General features: G+C 37.5%; 1 protein-coding gene across 3 annotated transcripts in view; it reads left to right on the top strand.

Moving 5' to 3' along the window:
- The window catches only part of SARAF (store-operated calcium entry associated regulatory factor), a 22,892-nt gene extending 484 nt beyond the window's left edge, over positions 1 to 22,408 (top strand). The window contains exons 1-7 of one of the 3 annotated variants that reach the window (XM_081046491.1): positions 194 to 1,277; positions 4,097 to 4,524; positions 11,034 to 11,212; positions 14,677 to 15,082; positions 16,928 to 17,057; positions 17,708 to 17,859; positions 19,635 to 22,408. In XM_081046491.1, coding sequence (XP_080902617.1) covers positions 4,386 to 4,524; positions 11,034 to 11,212; positions 14,677 to 15,082; positions 16,928 to 17,057; positions 17,708 to 17,859; positions 19,635 to 19,660 — 1,032 coding nt within the window. In that variant the 5' untranslated portion in view covers positions 194 to 1,277; positions 4,097 to 4,385 and the 3' untranslated portion in view covers positions 19,661 to 22,408. Of the gene's footprint in view, positions 1 to 193; positions 1,278 to 2,517; positions 4,525 to 11,033; positions 11,213 to 14,676; positions 15,083 to 16,927; positions 17,058 to 17,707; positions 17,860 to 19,634 lie in introns of those variants that run through there. The other 2 variants (XM_081046490.1, XM_081046492.1) reach the window with 2 other exon arrangements.

Genomic DNA, 22,408 nt, shown 5'->3' with positions numbered 1-22,408 from the left:
TGCGTGTAGTGAGAGAGACAGGCATATAAAAGTGTGAAATTGCAACAGTGATAATTGCTAGGAAAATGGGTTAATAGTCCCATGAAAGCCTTCGATGCAGTCGGAAAAGATTTCCCCGAGGGAGGAACACCTGGAGGGATGAACAGGTGTGTTACTGGAGAAGAGGGAAAAGCCGTCATGGAGAGGGTAGTGTGTTTGTGGAGGGGGCGAGGTGGTGAGCTTTGGCTGCAAACTGGGAGCCAGGAGCTTGGTCTGCTGGAGAGGAGAGAAGGCCAGCAGGAATCCTGGGGTTTGGGGACTGTGATTATACAGTAGGGTCCTATATAAGGAGTTTTTTTTCCCCCTCTCTGAGCAATGAGAATTTTTTGAAGGGTTTTAAAAAGATACAGGTGGAGGTGGGTGACATAAGATTGGAATTTTTAAAATATTTTCAGTCGTCAGACTAAAACTGGCATGTATAGTTTTGTTGAGTGAATGGTTTCCACCATGCTTTAAAAATGAGAGCTACTGGGAAGCAAAAGGTATTGTCCACTCTGCCTTTCTCCACTACGTCCAGGGTTGAATTACAATTCTTTCTGTAAGCAGGTCACTTCTTGATGCTTAATGTCCCAAAGCAATCTATAGGTGTCTTGTGGAGAAGGATTTTTTTTTTTTTTCTAGTCAAGTTAGTGCAAAAAGTTCTGCCATCCTCTGTACCATGAAGAGTTTCCATTTAAGGATTGTGGTAGCAGAACCACAAGGCACACTCGAATATAGGAGATCCGACAATTAAGTTCGGGGACTTATTGCAAGGATGTTGCCAACCTTTTTTGCTCTCAGAGGGATTGTTCATTATGAATTTGTACCAACTGGACAAACAATTAACCTAGTTTACTATTTGGAAGTGTTAAAAAGCCTGCCTGAAAAAGTTAGACGACCTGAACTTTTCGCCAACAATTCATGGCTCTTGCATCACGACAATGCACCAGCTCACAGGGCACTGTCTGAGAGGGAGTTTTCAACCAGTAAACAAATCACTGTATTGAAACACCCTCCCTACTCACCTGATCTGGCCCCCAATGACTTATTTCTTTACCCGAAGATAAAGGAAATATTGAAAGGAAGACATTGTGATGACATTCAGGACATCAAGAGTAACAAGACGACAGCTCTGATGGCCATTCCATAAAAAAAAGAGTTCCAAAATTTCTTTGAAGGGTGGACTAGGCGCTGGCATTGGTGCATAGCTTTCCAAGGGGAGTATTTCAAAGGTGACCATAGTGATATTCAGCAATGAGGTATGTAGCACTTTTTCCAGGATGAGTTCACTTAATTGTCAGACCTCGAATGCTGTAGAAATGTTGCTGTTTAGACAGTCTGAACACCAGCTCTCTAAACTGAAGTAGGCGTATGCATCCTCCCCAACCATCTTGAAAGGAGTAGGTAGAATTCCTGGGGAAGTAAATGATCCCATCCCAAATAGTCACCACTAACACCTTTTCTTGCTTTGTTTCACAGGATTCCATCCTTGAAAGCAGGGATGGTTGGGGAAACATAGCAGACATAGCTGATCAGTGGTGGTGGTATGGGGAAGTGATAGGTTCTTATCTCATAGGCTCATAGCTTGGCTCCTCGGGAAAATCACATTTTAGGAAGCCTTTTGGAGTTTCCACAAGCCCCTGTGGCAAGGTTAAGTGCTAGTCCGCTAATTTCCGCTTGTGAATACAATGGGTTGGGCATTACAGACAGACATTCATTCTTTTTATTTATTTATTTATTTATTATTTATTTATTTATTTTTTATCAGACATTCATTCTTGGTGACATCGGTAATTGGGATTGTTCTTCAGGTTAGGAGGATCTATATTTTGCTTCTATGGTCACAGGATCCTAAGAGATTGTGTCATTTGACTTTCCCATGAGATTCATAGTATTTCTAGGAAGAAAACACTACCTTAAGGACTATTTTTGGTCTATAGATGTTGTCAAGAGTCAGTTGAGATCTTAAAAATAGTGATTCCAAATGTTGTACTTCAAAGACCACCTACAACAGAATTCTTTGGGATGCTTTCTAAATATGCAATCTTCTGGGTCCCACTCCAGACCTGAATCAGAACTTTTGTGGGCAGAGCCCAGGAATCTGAAATTTTAACAAGCACCCTAAAGATTTCCCATGCAAACTAAAGCTTGAAAATAATTATCTGAAAAAGGCAGAATGTCAGTTTTCTTCATCAGTTTGCCCAGTGAATACTAAACATTAATGTTATGTCCTTTAAATGTTCTCTAAGTATTCTTACATAATAGTTAACCTTTCATAGTTTCAAAACTTTTAAATCAGTTGGTTTCCTGTCCTCCAAAGTTAATTCACAAAGATGGGAATGGAAGTGAGAGAAAGAGAGCTGTGGTTTATTGAGCAGCTGCTATGTGCTTGGTGCTTTAAATATTTATCTGATTTAATCCTCCCCACAATTTTGTTAATTTTGAATTACTAACTTACAGATCAAATCAGAGAAGATTTTAGTTTTAGTTTTTAAAAAACTTTATTATGGAAAAATTTAAATATATATAAAAAAGTAGTCTGAGTAGTATAATGAACTTCCATGTACCATCAGCTATCCTCAACAATTAACACATGGTCAATGTTGTTTTGCTATACTCCTCATCTGCTTCCCCCCCACATATTATTTTCCCCATATTATTTTGAAGGAAATTCCTTATACAAGTTTTAACCTTTAATATGTTAGTTTTTCTAAAAGAATTCTTAAAAATAAATAGTCATAGTACATTTATCACACATGAAAAATGATTCTTTAATACCTTTATATATCGAGTCAGTGTTCACATTTCCAATTATCTTCTTAATGTCATTTATTTTATAGTTGTTTGAATAAGGATCCAAATTAGGTTCAGACATTGCTACTGCCATATCTAAACTAAATTCTCTCCCTATGCGTTGTGTCTCCTGTGGCATTAAATACTGTCTTCATTTTGGTAACAGCTACCAAGTTTACCTTAGCTTGAAATTCAGACTTTCAAGTATCCAGGTGTCTATAAGATGTCTACCTGAATGCCTACCTCAAACTTAACATACTGAGAATAGAATTCTCTATTATCTTTATTCCAGTCCCGTTTGGTCCCACTCCAAGCCACTACTGTTCTGCCTTCTCTCGTTTCACTCTTCCCCTAATTTACTTTGCTTCAGTTATACTTGCCTTGTTTGCCTCTCCCCGTTTAGCCCCCCACACCCCCAATTTTGTTTTGTTCATTGCTGTATCATCCCCAGAAACTAGAATAGCGCCTAGCAGGTACTACTAGGTACTGGTAGGTGGTCAGTATATAAACATATTGGTCAAATTAGTGAACGATGTTCCTCAAAACACAAAGCTGGGGCTTTTGCATCCACTGTTCACTGGACCGTGAGGGTTCTTCCCCTGATCTTTGCATGGCTGGTTCTTTCTCATCATTCAGGTATCAAATCTTCGAAATCACTTCCTCAGCAAGATTCTCCTTGAAGTCGCCCCCCAGTCTCTATATTGTACTGGTGTCACTTGTATTTTCATCAATGCCCTTATCTCTACCTATACTATTTATTAATTTATTATTTAGCTTTGTGTGTCCTATCCCACTTCAGTGTAAGCTCCATGAGTACAGGCACCTTGGGTGTATCCTTCATGCCTAAAAGAGTACCTGACACACCTAAGGCATTCCACCTATATATGTTGAATGAATGAACCAGAGAAAGCAGGCCTGTGAGACCTTAAAGACAATGCCTCTGCACTCTTAGAACTGTTTCCTCTGGCTGGCTCTGTAGGCAGTAGTTTCTCTTCTGGTATTCTGTAAATCCTTACTGCCACCACGTACAAGGAAATATGTAAAGTTTCTGAGCTTCGGAAAGCAGACAATTTATTTCCGTGCTACCTTTCGCTCGAATCTTCTCTATTTCGCGAGCAGTAATGGAACGCGAATAGTGCCGGGTGCTGTGCGAGGTGCTGAAGACATAAAGTTGAATAAGGCATAGTCACTTTCCCTGGGGAAAGTTATTGAGGTTTTTGTAAATACATAACTTGACTACACATCTTAGACTTCACTGTGTTGGTTTCTTTCTCTGCAATCGCAGCACCTGAGCGGAAAGCCTCCCGCAGGGCGGCCCCCGGCCCCGCCCACAGGCTCCGCGTCCCGCCATTGGCTCCGCCCTCAATGGCGGCGTCCCACCCACGCCCGCGCAGAGCACCATGGGCGGGACCAGCCGCGTCCACTCACGTTCCCCCACGCGCCGCAGCGGCAGTGACGTGACAGTGGCGGCCGAACCTTCGTAGTGGCTGGGCCTCTGCTTACAGACCTTTCGTTTTCCGTGGCCCGAGCTGCCGGCATCGCCCAGCGGCTACGCGCTGACTCCCGCATCACGAATGCCTGGCAGCCGCGCGCCATCTTCACTGAGCGCCATGGCCGCAGTCGGTGGGCCCGGAGCGGTAGGACGCTGCCATCTCCTCAGCCTCCTTTTGCTTCTGCTGATCGGGGGCCCTGTCCTGGGCTGGAACAACCCTGGTGAGTGCGGTCCTCACTCGCGCCTTCCTGCCGCCTTCAGCCTGCTTTCGGGAGGCTTCGCGGGCGACCGTTTCCGTTTGCCGCCCCTTGAGCCTTTCTGCTCCAATTCCTCATTTTCATCCCGCTCTCTATTCATCTGTGAGCCGCCTGGCGTTTTGGTCTCCCCAGAAGTCCTACGGGAGAGGGGGGATCGTTGGGGAGTGGGCGGGCGGGACCGCTCAGCATTCTCACGTCTCCTTTCTTCCTTCTCTGGACTCAGAATCTGTCCCCTTGCTCTGTTCTCGGGCTACGGCCCTCGTGCCGGAGTCGGGCTGGGAAGCTCGGCGCTCACCTGCGCATCTCGCTTTGTTTTCATGAGTGTCTGATGTCGCTGACTGTTTCCGTGACTGCCTGTTGCTATGGCTGGCAGTTGCCGTGACATCCTCAGTCTCTGAGTCACGCTCAGTGGACGAGGCAGCCGACCTTGTGGGTAGGTTAGCAGAATCACAACAGTTATGAGAGCAGAACTCATGCTGCTTATTCTGACCATGAGAGTGAATTACGTTGTGTTATTCCAGCTTTTCTCATTGTTTTAAACTGTACTTTAGAATTTAAGAAATATTTTCATATTATTAGTTTTTGTGATGGGACATAAGAGATTTTTAGGGAAAATGCTCTGTTCTATCATTATGTTATTAGAATTATGTAAATAATTTTTTATGGAATCAGTAATATTCCTTGTAATTAATATGTGTGTATGTATCACATATATACAGATTTCCATTTAATAAGTGATGCGTGCTTTAAATTAGAATTAAAAAACAAACAGTTACAATTTCATTTTTGTTCTGAAGAGTAAAGATGTTATGGCTTGACTTCATGACCTCATCTAAAATGAATAACATCCCAAAGGCCCTGCCTTCAAATAGTATCACACTGGGATCAGTGCTTCAACATACGACTTTTGGGGGACACAAAACATAGTGACCTTTAGGACCTCTAGGGAGGAAAGATGCTGTAGGGTTATGGTAATGCCGTGTTTCCCTGAAAATAAGACCTAGCTGGACGATCAGCTCTAATGGATCTTTTGGAGCAAAAATTAACATAAGACACAGTCTTATTTTCCTATAAGACCGGGTATAACATAACGTCACGTCACATCACGGCACATAACAACACATAACACAACAAAATAAATACAGGGTCTTACATTAATTTTGGCTCCAACAGACACATTAGAGCTGATGGTCCGGCTAGGTCTTATTTTCAGGGAAACACGGTGGTATCCCATGTGTATACAACCCCATAAACATTTTCAATAATTTGTATCGTACTTTATCACCTATTATGTTTTAAGTATTCTGCTAGATAATTTTAGTATTCATATCTAAGTTTCACAACCAATTTTACCTTGGATTTATTGTCTTAATTTTACAGGAAAGGAAACTTTTATATAGATAAATTAAGTGATTTGGCCAAAGTCATAAGCAAGGTAGTGATGGGAATTATTAATAACTGCAGTGTTCTTTATGTTATCTTAACTCTGCTACAATAAATTCAAATTATTCCTGTTAAGTTTAATTATACTTGGTGGCTTTTTAAACCATTGAACATTTTCATTGTTAAATTTTTTATTTTTGAGGAGGTAGTTTGGGTTTAATAGAGCACATTTTATTTTAATATAGTTCTTGGAAATTTTAGATTTTTAGCCCATGTGGAATTAACTTTTTATGTAGCTTTAGGAGGATTTTCTTTTAGCTGTATGGTCAGTTATGACAGTGTCATTTATTAAAGAAGCCATCCATTTTCTATTAAATAGATTACTTTATTCTTTTATCGAATTCCCACATATATCTGGATTTATTTCTAGACTTCCTTTTGTTTCACAGTTCCCTTGTCTATTTGTTTCAATTCCATACAATTTTAATTATAGTAACTTTATAGTAAGCTTTATTATCTGGTAGGCAATGTGTTTTTCAAAAATTCTTTGGCTATTTATAGACATTAAATTTTTTGTTGGATTTCTTTTTTTCCTTTAGAATATAGAAAAATTTAATAGGATAAATGAAGAACCACAAATCAGTGTCCATTGGATCTTTAACATAATTTCCTTCCAGTTCCAAAAAACCCAACTGGGTTCTTGGTTGGAAGTGCATTAAATTTATTTAGGTCTCATATAGTATTTTCTTATATATGAAGATCACATCTTGACCTTAAGCTTATTTGTAAATATTTTTGTAGGTATGTAATTTGTCACTAATTTGAAATAGTGTTTCCATTTTCATTTGTAATTGGATATTACAGGTATAGAAAAAGCTATTGACTTTTGGTACTTGATAAAATATGCAGCCGTTTTACTCTTTAATTATAATAGGATTGTTTTTTGGGAAGTTCTCTTGGATTTTGTAGGTCCAGAAACTCTAAATAAAATGTTTTTTCTTCTGCTGTTTGTACCAAGTGTGACAGACACTATTGGATGATTACTCAGAAGCCATTCTCTACCTTCTTGTCTACCTCTGTGATAATACTGGAAAAGCCAAATACTCCTTGTGGGGACAAAGCCCCAAAAAACAGTTTCCAGGCTCTTGGCCTCACAATAGAAAGGTGCTGGCTCGGGTAGTAAATGGCCATCAACTGTGATCAGATGGCCAGAAGCTGTGGCTAGTTGGCTGTCAGCTGTAACCCGTAGGCCATTGGCCACTAATATAACGGCTGTGGCTACGCTAGCAGAAAAAGGAATGGGGGCTAGCAAGAAGATGGTGGCTGGCAAGCGTGGACTGCAGTTAGGCAGATTATGTAGATCCTGCTTCCTGTGTCTCCAGCCCAGCCGCCAGGGAGAATAGATTGGTTTTACTCCCCTACTTATGGCTCCATGGGTGTTCCTTTTGGGCCTCACCGTGTCCTGCGTTCTTATGTGGGGAGTGGGAGCTGAGACCCTGCATGACACTCCTCCTAGTAGAATCCCTTGATGCTGAGTCATTCTAGTTTGTCTGCTAGGGGAATTCTTGGAAGGGTATTTTAAATTTTTATGGAAAGTTATCAGTCTTAAGTTCTTTGTTTTCTTTCAACTCTTTTTTATTCAAATGTAGAAATATTTTAATGTAAATTGTAGGCATCATGACAGGCCACCCCATAAGTCTTCCAGTTTTCATCCTTTTTTTTTTTTTAAAGGAACTTTTCTCCACATAGTAAAAACATCACATTTAACAAAACTAATCCTAATTTCTTAATATCATTAATTACCCATTCCATATTCAGATATAACAGTGGTCCCTAAAACGTCCAAGCTAGTTTGTTCAAACCAGGACCCAATGCAGAAACATGCAGTGCATTTAATTGAATTATCCCTTCGGTCTTTTTAAAGGTAGAACAGCCCTTTTTTTCATGCTACTGCTTGTCTGAAGAATTTGGGCCAGTTGTCCTTTAGAATAGTCTACCTTCTGGATTCTGTTTTCTCATGATGTTGTTTTAGCTTGGTTTTCTTTCTTCTGTATTTTTAGTAAACTGGCTTAGGTCCAAAGGCTTGATTAGGTTCATGTTAAGTACTTTGGGGGATTACATCATAGGAGATGGTGTAATGTCAATTTGTTCTGCCATTAATGATGCGAAGATTGACTAGTGGATTAAAGTGGCTTTATCTCGCTCTTGTGAAGTTAAATTTTTCCCCTGGCTTGTGACTAGAAAGAACTCTGTGTACCATTACTAATATTCCTGAAAATTCTACCCTCCTGTTTGAGTGACAATCTAGAATTCTATACCCCGCCAGTCTTTTTCTTTTAGATTTTGAAGACATTTCTCCACTTCTTCTATCCTGTTGAGCTATTGGAAGCTTTTCTAATTCTTTATCTTTTGTATGTGACCTGTTTTTCCCCTTTTTTTCTGACAATTTGTTGGCAGTTATTGTCTACAGTGTTCTAAGATTTCACAATGATGTACCTTCGTGTGGGTCTGTTTTGAGGCCTGGGTATTTATTGGGTCCTTTTAGTAGGACAGCTCACATTCTTTAGTTGTGGGAATTTTTCTTAAATTATATCACTGAGTTTGTCCCATCCCGTTAGATTTTTGGACTTTCCGAATTGGTCCTGTAATTCTCTTCCCCCCCCCCCCCCCCGCCCCTACTTTCCATCTTCTTGTTCTACTTCCTAGGAGATTTTCTTAACCTATAACAATTCTATGGAGTTTTTCATCTCAGCTGCCCTGTCTTTAATTTCCAGTTCTTGTTTTGTTCTCTGAGTGTTCCTTTTAAAAACGACTGTTTTATGTATGCAATGTTTTATATTTCTGAGGATCATAGCTTTAAAAATTTTTTTTTAAAGTTTTCTTCTTCTGTACAGTCTCTCTTTCCTCCAAATTGCTTTTGTGGTTTTGCTTTGTATTGGTTGCTGTATTACATGTTAGGGGTTTCCTCATATTTTCAGTAATTCTTGGCTCTGCTCATGATTACTGGTGGGAACCAAAAAGCTGATTGGAAGCTTATATTGATAAGGTGGTTGGTGCTTTTGGATTTTGAACTTTACTGTGGGGCAACCTGGTGACTAAGGTTACTTAGGCGGTTCTTTTTGGGGAAACTCCTGATGTTGGTATATGTATTTCTTATTGGTTAGATTACAGCAGGAATAGACTTCCAGTCTCTCACTCAGAGGGCAAAGGAATGGTTGCTAGCATTTTGTGAGCCATGTGGGAAAGTGGTCTATGCTTTTGGCATTCAGAGTGCATACAGTTACTTGGGCACCCTGTTATGTTTTTGTACCTTTCTGCTGTGCCCCAGTGCAGAGCCCTTCAGTTTTTACCATTCTTAGAGAATACGTCACCAGACATTTTCCTGGTGGAGAAGGGGCAAGTTGCAGCAGTGTAGAGTTGGGAGAGGGTCTGGAGATTGTAGCTTCTCAAGTAGCTTTCGCCTTGTAGTGCTTATTATAGGCCTCCAAGTCAAGAGCTGCCATTTCTTGTTCCTTTTAGGGATTCTGTTATGTATGTGAGGTTGGTTCTCAGTTTTCCAAATCTGTTGGTCTGGCATTTGGCTTAGTCACCTACCACTAGTCCATCTGCTTTCACCTTCCAAAATTCTGTTGTCATCTCCTTTTCTGTTTTCCTTGACATTGTTCATTCATATCAACAAAACAATCCATTTATTGTAGTTTTAGTAGAATTTGGGAGGCGGCAAATTCTGTTAATTGTGGCAGGTTGAATATAGGGAATTAGATGCTAACAAAATAGTAGAAAGTGATGCCTGCTACATGCAGCAGTGAAAAATGGATTGCTCACGTCAAGCCTATTGACATCCACGAAGCTGATTAAGGGGTACTGGAATGCTGTCACGAAAACCCAGAGCCCCTATGACTGCTTGTCAGCCAAAGGACACAGTATGCAGTCTGGGTTTAAGGTCTGTTCTCTAGGTCTGGCTTGAGTCCCTCTTTGGGAACTCAAGTTGCAAGAGATTTTGGGATTCTGTTAGCTTTGCAAGAAGGCATACCAATTTGAGAGGGAAATGATGTTGAGCGAACCAGTTCACGGTCATCTTTTATCATAATCCAAGTGTGATAAGTAGGAAGACTGTTCATTTTCCAGTAGCGCTTTGAAATTCATTTATGAATATGAATGCCAGACATAATTTTCTTATTTGACTTCTTATTCTGAAACCTCTTTGTCAATGTGATTTTGAAATTATAAAATAGTTTAAATATTTTTAATTTGTATAATTGTGAAATATTTTAAATATTTAAGTACATACACAATGAACACCCATACACTCACCACACAGTTTTATTGAATCTTCACATTTTACCATATTTGCAGCAAATCTTCCCCCCATCCAAAAGTAATAAAACAAGAATGGAGAGCTAAATAAATAGTCTCTTTTTTCCTCAGAGATACTCATCTGAATTTGGGGTTGAATCATTCCTGTTCATGTTCACATACTCTCATTATATACACGTATCGACATTAACAATATATAGTAATGTTTTGCTGGCTTTCAAGGTTTATGTAAAGCTATCATAAATATTTGGCATCTTGGATTTTACTTAAAATGTTTTTAATATTCCTAGACTGTTACATAAATTGTAGTTCACTCATTTTAACTGGTGTAGAATATTCTGCTGTATGAATAAACCAAAATTTTATTAATCCATTCACCTATTGACATTTGGATCATTAAATGTGTTTGATGTATATTGATGTATGTTTTTTGCCATTTTAGTTAACCATTAATGTGGTCGTACAAGAGTATGTTTCAGGTTAATGAACTTTTTGTTCTGATTTTGCAAAAATTATGTAGAACTTGTGATATAGAAGCAGTTTGGGGAGCATCAGGCCTGAAATGAAGGAAGGCCTTAAAAGTGTGACCACCTGAATTTTCTGTAGTTAGGATGACTTTGGGAGATTGTTTCATCTTTTTCTTAGTCATCCTCAAAAAGTGAGAAAGACCCTTACTTTTGAAAGTATTTCGTATGACAGGAGTTTTATTAGGATGATTTTATATGTTTGACAAGATATTTACTATCTGTTCATCTGTGTCTTTATTATTTCAGACAGAATATTGTTGCGGGATGTGAAAGCTCTTACCCTCCATTATGACCGCTATACTACCTCCCGTAGGCTGGAGCCAATCCCACAGTTGAAATGTGTTGGAGGCACAGCTGGATGTGATTCTTATACCCCAAAAGTCATACAGTGTGAGAACAAAGGCTGGGATGGTTATGATGTACAGGTAATATTCATTATGTTGATGGCAGTTTAAATGGGATTTTTATTCAATAAAGTGTTTATTGTGGCATTATTCAGTATTTTGGGGTAGCACCTATAGAAAATCTCAGGTTAACCTAAAACATATAAATATAAATCATTTCATTCGTTCTTTGGCAGAAACTTCTTCCAAAAGAAATGAACTGATTTTAAGGCCTGGAAATATTCATTGTAATTTTCTGTACCAGAACTTTCTTCTAAGACATTAGTAAATTTTCAATACTTTTCATATACTTGGGATGGGGGGGGAGGTAGGATTTCTTCTGGTTGTTAGTTTTCTGTCATTCCTTAAAGAATACCAACTTATTCTTAAGAAATATATTAAAGTTATGATAAGGAATTGTAGATTGTAAACAGTGGGAATATATGTCTTCCTATTGTGCTTCAAACAGCTGATTTTAAAATTATTTTAGAACTGAGCGTGGTTACTTCTGAACAAAAGCATTTCAGTGGTCTTTATTGTTTTGACTCTGGCATTTTGTACTGTGGGTGTACCATCTTTTTTTTTATATATATAATTTTTTTTTTTTTAAATATTTTATTGGGGAAGGGGAACAGGACTTTATTGGGGAACAGTGTGTACTTCCAGGACTTTTTTCCAAGTCAAGTTGTCCTTTCAATCTTATTTGTGGAGGGTGCTGTTCAGCTTCAAGTTGTTGTCCTTTCAGTCTTAGTTGTGGAGGGTGCAGCTCAGCTCCAGGTCCAGTTGCCATTGCTAGTTGCAGGGGGCGCAGCCCACCATCTCTTGTGGGAGTCGAACTGGCAACCTTGTGGTTGAGAGCCTGCGCTCTAACCAACTGAGCCATCTGGGAGCTCAGCGGCAGCTTAGCTCAAGGTGCTGTGTTCAATCTTAGTTGTAGGGGGCGCTGCCCACCATCCCTTGTGGGACTCGAGGAATTGAACTGGCAGCCTTGTGGTTGAGAGCCCACTGGCCCATGTGGGAATCGAACCTGCAGCCTTTGGAGTTAGGGCCATGGAGCTCTAACCGCCTGAGCCACTGGGCCGGCCCCTGGACCATCTTCTTGAAGTTCCAAAATTTATTCTTTAGAAATGGAATAGATTTTATTAAATGAATTCAGTTTAAATCAATACTAATATATTCTACTTTGTATTCTGCCTGCTTTTAAAAAGGTTTTGAGATGACTGGTCATTTGGCAAGAAACTTGTGTTGCTGATTTCCCCTTCCAACCTTTATGCATGATATGTGCAGTTCACAGAGAGAGTTCAGATTTACTTAATTAATTAATACTTAATTAATTCACAACATTTTTTTCTATTACTGCTAACTGAATCAAGAATCTTCAGATGTCCCACTCTCATTTTACTTTTAAATTACTTCTACAGTCTGATGGGAAAAAAGACACTAATGGTGAGGTGACGTCATTCATTCAACATATATGAAACTGTATATAAAAATGAAAGAGATGGAGTCATAACCCAAGAAACTCTCTTCCCGGTAGAGGAGATAAGACAAACACTCAAATTACATGTTGGTACCAACAAAGGGGGGGTGGGGGATTGGGAAAGACTTAAAGAAGAAAGTATGTGCCGTGTTAGGAAGGAAGCATTAAGATTTTTAGAGCTGAAGAGATAGAGAAGAGAATACCATTAGCAAAGAAGTTTAGAGGATATCATACATTGACTTAGTAGCAGGAGAGCCTCTTCCAATTCTAAGAGTTTAAATAATAATTAGAAGCCACATTTAGTACATATTATTAAGAAATTGACAACATGAAATGCTAATAGAGATTTAGTTTGTTTTATTTACCTACATCAGCAAACTTACAAATCTTCCTCTAAATAAAATGACTTAAAAATAAAATGGTGTAGCAACAACAACAACAAAATATAAAAATTGTATATTATCCAAATTAAAATGTTGGGCTTCAAAGGATACCATTAAGAAAGTAAAAAGACAACCGGTATGATGGGGAAAAGCTTTTGCAAATCATATATCTGATAGGGGACTTGTATCTAGAATATGGAAAAGACAGATAAACAAATGTTGCTGAGGATGTGGAGAAATTTATGCATTGCAGTTAGGAACATAAAAAGCTGATTTGGAAAACTGGCAGTTCCTCAAAAGGTTAGTTACCATATACCCCAACTATTCCACTCCTAGGAATATACTCGAGAATTGAAAACATGTGTCCACACAAAAATTTGTACATAAATTTTTGTAGCAGCATTCTTCATAGTAGCTAAGTAGTAGACAACCCAAATATCCATCATTGATGAATGAATAAACAAAATATGGTATATCTATACAATGGAATATTATTAAGCCATAGAAAGGAATGAAGTACTGACATGCTACGATATGTGTGAACCTTGAAAACATTATGCTGAGTGAAAGAAACCAGTCACTTAGAACTGCATATTGTATGATTCCTTTTACATGAAATGTCCAGAATAGAGAAAGATTGGTGGTTGCCTAGAAATGGGAGATTTGGGGGGAAATAAAGTGTGACTGCTAATGGATATGAGATACGGGCAATGACAATATTCTAAAATTGGTTGTGATGATGGTGGCACAACTCTGAATATATTAAAAACCATTGAAATGGGTGAATATATATGGTATGTAGATTATATCTTATTAAGGCTGTTATAAAAATAGTGCATCTGAAGTTTGAGAGAAGAGGTAATTTGTCTTCCTCTTAGAGATAAACTCACAGAAAGGCAATAGAACCAGTCATAGAGCCAATCAACTCTATTTTAGCTAGTGTCTCTTTAAATTTTGTTAAAGAAGTATATTAGCTATTTAGCTCAAAATACAGTTACAGAATTTAAATTAAACCTGGCTTTTTTTTTTTTTAAAGGTAGAAATTTTTGAGGCTAGCATGGATTCTTTCTGCATTTTTTGAAAATCTTTAAAAAGAAAACTTAAGAGAATTACTAGCAGGATTGTACTCTGAAAAGTTAGTCCATAGTTTTAAAAAATTTGCGTAGAAAGCTTTTCTCAGAAGATTATATACTATCTGTAATGGTATATGAAGCTATCATATATATGATGCTGATATTTGAGCCTTAAGATTTAAAAACCTCTATTTTTGAGGAAAGCATCTTGAACAATAGTGGCAAAAAGTTGACATTTAGAAAATTTGCTTAAAATTTATAAATTAGGGAATATTTAATTTGTACAAAATAATTCCTTACATCTATACGTAAAGAATAAGGAATAGTAACAAAATGAGCACTCATGTCCCCACCACCGAGCTTATGTAGACCTTCAACATCATCAATATCTTCGATGCCCCGAACTTGCCCTTCTCCCAACACAGGAATACTCATTGTCCTGAATCTTGTTTTATCATTTCTTTGCTTCATTTTGCTGTTTTCTGACAGCTAGACAGTACAAATGATAAGTATTAAGTGAGAAAAAAAAATCGTTTTGTTCTAATAACCTATTTCTACTTTTCTTCACAGTGGGAATGTAAGACCGATTTAGATATTGCATACAAATTTGGAAAAACTGTGGTGAGCTGTGAAGGCTATGAATCCTCTGAAGACCAGTACGTACTAAGAGGTTCCTGTGGCTTGGAGTATAACTTAGATTACACGGAACTTGGCCTGAAGAAAATGAGAGAGTCTGGAAAAAACTCTTTCTCTGATTATTATAATAAGTTGTACTCCCCAGTTTCCAGTGGCATCAGTGGATTGATTACCATCGTGGTGCTACTTGCTGTTGCCTTTGGAGTGTATAAGTTATTCCTTAGCGATGGTCAAGATTCTCCTCCACCATATTCTGAGTATCCTCCAAATTTCCATCGTCATCAGAGATTCACCAACTCAGCAGGACCCCCTCCCTCAGGCTTTAAGCCAGAGTTCACAGGTATGTTTGCCTGGCCAATGGCCATCATCGGGTAGATGTGAGGTATGAATCCTGTGCAGTTTCTGAAATAGAAAATGGTTGCATTGGGAAACCAAAGCAGATTTGTCTTCTCATTTTATTTTTTACTTTCAATTTTTTTTTTTTTTTACTAATTTTGTTCTTTTTTTCTCTGAGGTATTTGTGATTACTATTTCTAGGATGCATTAATAGGTTGTAAATCATCTTAATCAGAAAAATTTGATCAGATTTGGTAATAAGCATTTACCTTGAACTCTGTCTTACACCATACACAACATTTATTAAGTATGATAGATCTCAACATAAAAAGTAAAACAATTACGTTTCTAGATAAAAATGTAGGAAAGTATTTGTCATGACCTTGGGATAGGCAAAAATTTCGTAGAACACAAAAAGTACCAGCCATGAAAGAACATTTGGTCATCAAAAGAAAATATTAAGAGAGTGAAAAAGCACGCTACATACTGTGGAGAAAATATTTATAAGACATCTATACGATAAAGAACTTGTATCTAGATATAAAGAATTCCCACAAATCTAAGACAGACAACCCGATTTTAAAAATGGACAGGACTCGAACAGCCGTTTTACCGTAAAAGAACATATCAAGATGCCCAATAAAAATATGAAAAGGTGCTCAACCTCATTAGTCTTCAGGAAAATGCAGATTAAGACCACACTGAATTCATTATTAACTACCAGATAACCACTGTAATGGCTAACATTAAAAACACAGTACTAAGTAATGGCAAGGGTATAGTTAACTGGAACTTGCTGGTAGGAGGTAAAATGGTAAAACACTTTGGAAAACTAAATGCCTACTAAACACATGCCTGCCCTATGAACTAGCAGTTCCATTCTTTGATATGTATGTAAGAGAAATGCATGCATACGAGTATGTGTATGAAAAAACATGCACAGGAATGTTCATAGCACTTTTATTCACAGTAACCAAAAACTGGAAATAGGGTGTCCATAAACATTAAAATGACACAAATTGTGATTTCCTTTCACACAATGTAATACCACACATCAGTTTCAAAAACCTAAAATATGATATACACAATAATGAGGTTGACTCTCATAGACATAATGGTGTAGCAGACACAAAAGAGTACCTATTGTCTGGTTCTATTTATAAAGAGTTCAAGCGTGGATAAAACTAGAGTATGGTGAAAGAGGTTAGAGTAAAGCTTCTCTCTGATGTGGATGGCTCTCTATTGGGAATTGTCATGAGGGAGCCTTCTGGGCTACTAGAAATGATTTATTGATGTGGGTAGTGCATGCGTGGGTACATATAGACAAATTTATTATGCTGTACGTGTAAGAGTAACACACTTTCCTTTATGTATATTATACATCAATTTTAAAAATACTTCCTCTGAGCAGAAGATGCTTTTTTGGTCCCTTTAAGATCTGACTTCCCAACTAATAAATATCTAGTAGCTGCCTCTAATGGATTCCTCCATTAGACACTCAAATATAGTTGTCACCTGGAGCTTGTAGAGATGTTCACAACGCAGAAAGGAAGTAACTGACAAGTGGGGGTAGTAGGTGATCTTAACCAGAGAAAATGTACGCTTATAGGAAGGTCCCGCCAATCCTAAAATACTTTCCTCTTTTTTATGTCTGTGGGAAAGGCGCTTCTTAGTTATAAACCAATATTTTACAAATACACTTTTTGAATGCAAGTAATTTATAAGTTGAGATCTGAGTATTACTAATAAGTACGATAAGACAGATAAAATAATTGAAGCGTCATATTATGTTTGGTTTTGTATGCTATGTTTTGTTTAAATGATGATACATAATCATTTTTATTTCTAGGACCACATGGTGCAACTTCTGGTTTTGGCAGTGCTTTCACAGGACAACAAGGACATGAAAATTCAGGACCAGGTTTCTGGACTGGCTTGGGAACTGGAGGAATATTAGGATACTTGTTTGGCAGCAATAGGTAGGCTTTGCATTTATCTCACTTGGTCTTTAATTCAACTTTTCTTTCGAGAGTTCTTTGTTTTGCTTATAATTTGATTTGGTTTTGTTATGGAAAATAAATTACAGTGACATTACCCTATTAAATCGGATTCTCTGGGGATGGACAAGGTACACTGTATGTGCTTTGATTGATATTATCTATGTTATTTTCTTTTCATTGTGTTTCTTCCTATGTCATCTTTATAGATAATATGACATAGGAAAAAGACTGTTTACTTGACATCTGAGAAAATGAGAAGGCAGGAAAGAACACAACCTTTGGAGAATAGTTAGCAGACTGGTTTGGTAGGAGAATGATTGAAGCAAGGCTGGAAAAAGCGTAGAGCCAGATTTTGGAATGTCTTCAGTATTACTGGTAGTTTAAGTTTAGATTTTACTTGAGTGCAAATTCAGAAAGAAAGTGCCTTTTATCCCTGTCACTATCCCTGGTCCAATGGCAACAACCAGAGATATAAGACAGTATTTATTTCATGTTAACCCTAATATACTAGAACATGGAAGAAAAAACACTTGGTAAAAAGATTTTTTTTCTGATAATTTAGGAATAGGAAGGTATTTAAAAATTAAAGGCACAAGAACAATGCTTGACACACTTTTATGTCTTTCTAGAGCAGCAACACCCTTTTCAGACTCGTGGTACTACCCGTCTCATCCCTCGTACTCCAGCACATGTAATAGACGTGCTTACTCACCTTTTCATGAAGGCTCAGACAGCCATTCGGCATGTTCAAGTTCAGAGACAAAATCCAGAACAGCATCAGGTAAGAGCAAAATACAGAAGTTTCTATTACATAGCAGTAAAGTACAGAAATAGTTTTGGAACTTAAGAAGGATGATTAACTATACATTCATTTAGTGATTGTGGTTTTATTTGGCATTCCCGCTAGAAATATTAATAGCAGAATTCACTGAGATTAAAATATAATTATATTCTTTCACTTCTATACATTTTTTAAAAATCAAATGAGGATTTGGTTTAGACTCACTTCTACCACTAACCAAGATTCTAACTAAAACCTTTTTGGACATTGGTTTCTCTATATAGGTTTAATTCTGTGATATCTAGGGGTCCTTTAAGCTCTAAAGTGGATTTTTCTAGTAGAAGTTTGAACTTTCTAAATTCAGTAAAACTCAAAAATATATTGAGTCATACTTGAAATAATTGTCAAAAGTTTGATTGTAATGTTTCTTGCAGTTGTTGAGGACATTTTGCAAAAAGTGAAGATGTAATATTAAAAACATTAACTATTTGGAGTTAAACATCCAGCTAATTAGCAGAGAATGGGAGGTTGTAGGTAGCGAGGCAGTAATGGAATGCTGTGAATTGAGTTTGTCTTCAGCAGGGCAGTTATAAAACAATGATTAGTTCTTGAAATTGATAGAATATACTTACATATGTTTAGAAATGTTTAGAAATGTAAAAGTGAAATTTTTATAGTGCTGGTGTGAATATAATTTGACACGATTATTTTGAAAAACTGGCATTACCTACTAAAATTGAACATAAGCATACCCAGGACCCAGCAGTTTCACACTCAAATGTATTGTAACAGAAATACATATGCTTGTACACAGAACTATAAATATAAGAATGTCTGTGGCGTCCCTATTCATAATAACCTCCAACTGGAATATCCATCAGCAGTAAAATGGATGAATAAATTGAGTTATATACATACCATGGAATACTATGAGACAGTGAGAATAAATAAATAGTTATATGCAATCATGTGGATAGGTCTACCAAATGTAAAGAAACCAGACACAAAAGAATATGTACAATATGATTACAGCATTCATATTTTATAAACCTACATGTCTAAAAACAAGCAAAATTAACCTATGGTGTTAGATGCTAAGGTAGTTGTTACTTTTAGGGAGAAAAGGTGAAGTAGTGATTGGGAGGATATATAAAAATAGAACTGCATAGGGTACAACATGACAAAAGAAAACTCATTTTTAGTGGAAACAAATTGTAAGAAAACATAAGTATCAATCAGAAACGTACGGGACTTACATGAAGAAAATCATAAAAACGTTACCAAAAAAACCCTAAAGGAAAACCTGAAAAAAATTGAGACTTTTCAGACGAAAAGTCCTTTTGTAACCTGTGCGTGATTTTGAAAGTCCGTAGCCCTCCCCTACATTACTTCTATTTACCGCTGGAGTTGGGCGAGGTAGTAGGACATGGCTTAGGCTTCATTGGCCTTCCTACTTTTTGGCTTAGACTTTGTGTGTTGCCTGTACCACATTGACCCCGCCATAGAACACATCTTTGGTTTTCTGACTGAAAGTTGTTCGTTGCAAGCATGTGTGAGTTTCATATACTTGATGATGATTGGCTGATAGGGAGTGCCGTTGTGGGGAGGCGATGCCCTACGTCCTGCATAGCGCTGTTCCACCGGGACGCTCGTTCTCTCCTTCCTTCATCTTTCTCTTACTCATTTGCTAAAAAGAAAATGTATTACTGTTTAACTTTATGAGCAATTCTAGTGCATTTTTAAAAACTAATGTAAATTTTACTCTTCTCATTTAGGGTATGGTGGTACCAGAAGACGATAAAGTAAAAAGTTGAAGTCAAACTGGATGCAAAATTACTGATTTTTCATCACTTTCTCTTAAAAAAAAAAAAAAGTGCTACCTGCTAACAGCTGGGGAAAGGAATATTCAAAAGCTCTATAGTGTTTTATCCTATATAGCTTCTTGTATTCTATTATTTGAGACTAAGAGTTGGTAATACGACAAAATGCTTATGTAGAAAATTGTATATTAGTGTAACATGTAGATATTTATTACAGTGTTTGAAAGTGAAGATTACTGTGGAATACTGAAAACGTATTGTTTAATTTCTAAAACCTGTGATGCTATGAGAAGCATTAAGAGTGAAGGCTTTCTGCCAGTGGACCCTGGGTACAGAAAATTTCAGTCTGGTTTTAGTTGATGAGTCATTACTTCATACAAACAATAATAGTCTATTTGGTATTTAGTATTTGGTGTTTGCTGTTTTTCAAACTTTTAAACCAAACTTTGGACTACTAATTTACGAACCTGTGGGATTTGATCACTTTTGAGCTCAGGAACTTTGAATTCTTCTGTGGTGGTGGGGAGGAGGGGGTTCTGGCAAGTGTGAATTACTTTTTTTGGAAACGATAGAAAAAATAAGTACCTAGAAGGTTGTTGTGAATGATTGTGTGCTGACAAAAATTCTTGAAATCCCCGTACTCATGTCTTAAAAGGTAAAGTTCACATGCTTCAACAAAGGTCTTTTAATATCAAAAGCATGCAGTTCACTGTGGAATCCCAAATATTGTTGTAGCAGTCTGTTTTGGTCTTACATTAAAATGATGAAAATAAACTAACAAGGGATTTTATTCTTATTCTTTCTAGCTGCTTTGACACAAATTGATGTTACTTTTTTGCCCTATTTCCCAGAGGGAAAAGGGTTCATGTAGAAGGTCTGGTTCCCTAAACAATAATTTCCCATGATAGTCTTGTCTCAGCTACCATTATTTGGTAAATGTTTTCAAAAAAATAATTTAGAAATGGTGTGGAAGGAAGCCTCTGCTAAAAAATTGCTTTTTAAAAAGAATAAATCTCTAAGCCTCACAATCCTCAAAGGTTATACAGTCTGTTTTAATTAAGCTATGTAATCCTAGAGTCTCATTTTTACCTTTTAGGAACTATGTAAAAACTTACTTAGATTTTAGAATGTAATTTAGGGAGTGGTTTAAAGGGTACTGTGAATGAAACTATCCTTTCTTTATTGGTAAAACTTAGTAGAAATTTTAATTTATGTTACAGAGGAAACACGTTTTTCCTTAGTAGGTTTGTTGCACAAAATTCTTAACCTATTTCTCCATAGTAGAAAGAGATGGAATAAAGGAAAATCAACTTATTGCCTTTTTCCCCATTTGCTTACTGTTTTGGGTTTTTATTTATTTATTTTGCTACAGGAATTGATAATCTTGCATTGAGTATGCAATGGAGAGCAAAGTGAAAAATTTGTTAATTTAAAACTATAGATTGGTCTGATTATATTGATCTGCATTTAAATTTGCTGTTTTTAAAACACTGCTCAGATTTCTATTTTTGAATACATTATTGCAGGTCATTCAGATTGTGCGAAAATAGTGAATATAGAGTTGATTAAATTGGTGGCTTTCCGACTGCTCTCAGAAATCCTTGGGGTGTTCTTTGAGGCTCTTTCAGAGGCTACCTGGAGGGAAGGAGGGCAAAGAAACTGAGTATGTAGGGCTTAAGATCTTCTCCTCACCCTCATCCCCACTAGAGAGTTCCTTGTTTAAGTGTTGTATGTGTATACTTCCTTGTTATTTATGGAAAAGATTCTGAAGTATCACTTCCAAGATCTAAGACTCAGAGAATAGAGGACAATAGAACTGGGTCCCTTTGGGGAGTTGATGGCCTGCAACAGGGATTGGTATCTAGGGAATGTGGGGTACTTCATTTTGGAGCTTGGTGTGCCTGGTTGGGAGGGCATAAAAGGAGAAAAGGGGTAAAAAGGAGCTGAAGACAAGCTTTACAGTTTTAGTCACATGAGGGTTCAGCAGAACTTTTTGGATGTTAGGATGGGATTTCTGATATTTTCAACCAATTAGGCATGTTTCTATAGTTTCATGCATACTCTGTAAATCTTGATCTCTTCCATTCTGACCCCTATCCTCTAAGACTAGCTTAAATTTATCTATTGCTCTTCCATAATGCATTGTACACACTTTAACTATTGTACTTGCTACACTTAAAAGACAATTACTGCATTGTAATTGTCTTTTAAGTGCAGGTCTTTCTTACTACTCTGAGCTCCTTAGGGGAGAGGGTCAAATATTCCTTCTTCCTGCCCCTTGCAACTAGGGCATTGTCACGTGACTAACTTACGTCAATCAGGTGCTTCCTCCAGGTCTTGGAGGTAGTGGCACAAAGACCTCTGGGCAATGAAAAGATTCCCAGAAGTGATAGAGGAGAGCCTTAGTGGAGGTATTGGTGAGTGTCTGGTGGTAGTTCCTAGGGAGACATTCTAACTGGACAGTTGCTGTGGTATGTCCTGGCTGGGTGGTGTGCTGCCTGGATGCGCATTCCTGAAAACCTGCCTCTTCCTAAGATGGGTTTGCCAGCCTTCCCATCAATTCTGTGAGCTGTTTGATACATACATTAATAAATTCTTTTTCTGCCCAGTTTAGTAGAGTCGTTTTCTGTTGTTTGTTACTAAGAACCTTATATGTATGGTGAATCTCCTGAGATTTTTTCATTGTAAGCAACAGACTGATTGTAATAAAACATTGTGATTGACACCCG

The sequence above is a fragment of the Rhinolophus hipposideros genome (assembly GCF_964194185.1).
Source record: "Rhinolophus hipposideros genome assembly, chromosome: 4".
Taxonomy (NCBI): Eukaryota; Metazoa; Chordata; class Mammalia; order Chiroptera; family Rhinolophidae; genus Rhinolophus; species Rhinolophus hipposideros.
The sequence above is the reverse complement of the archived record's forward strand: the minus strand, read 5'-3'. Positions and strand labels throughout refer to the sequence as shown.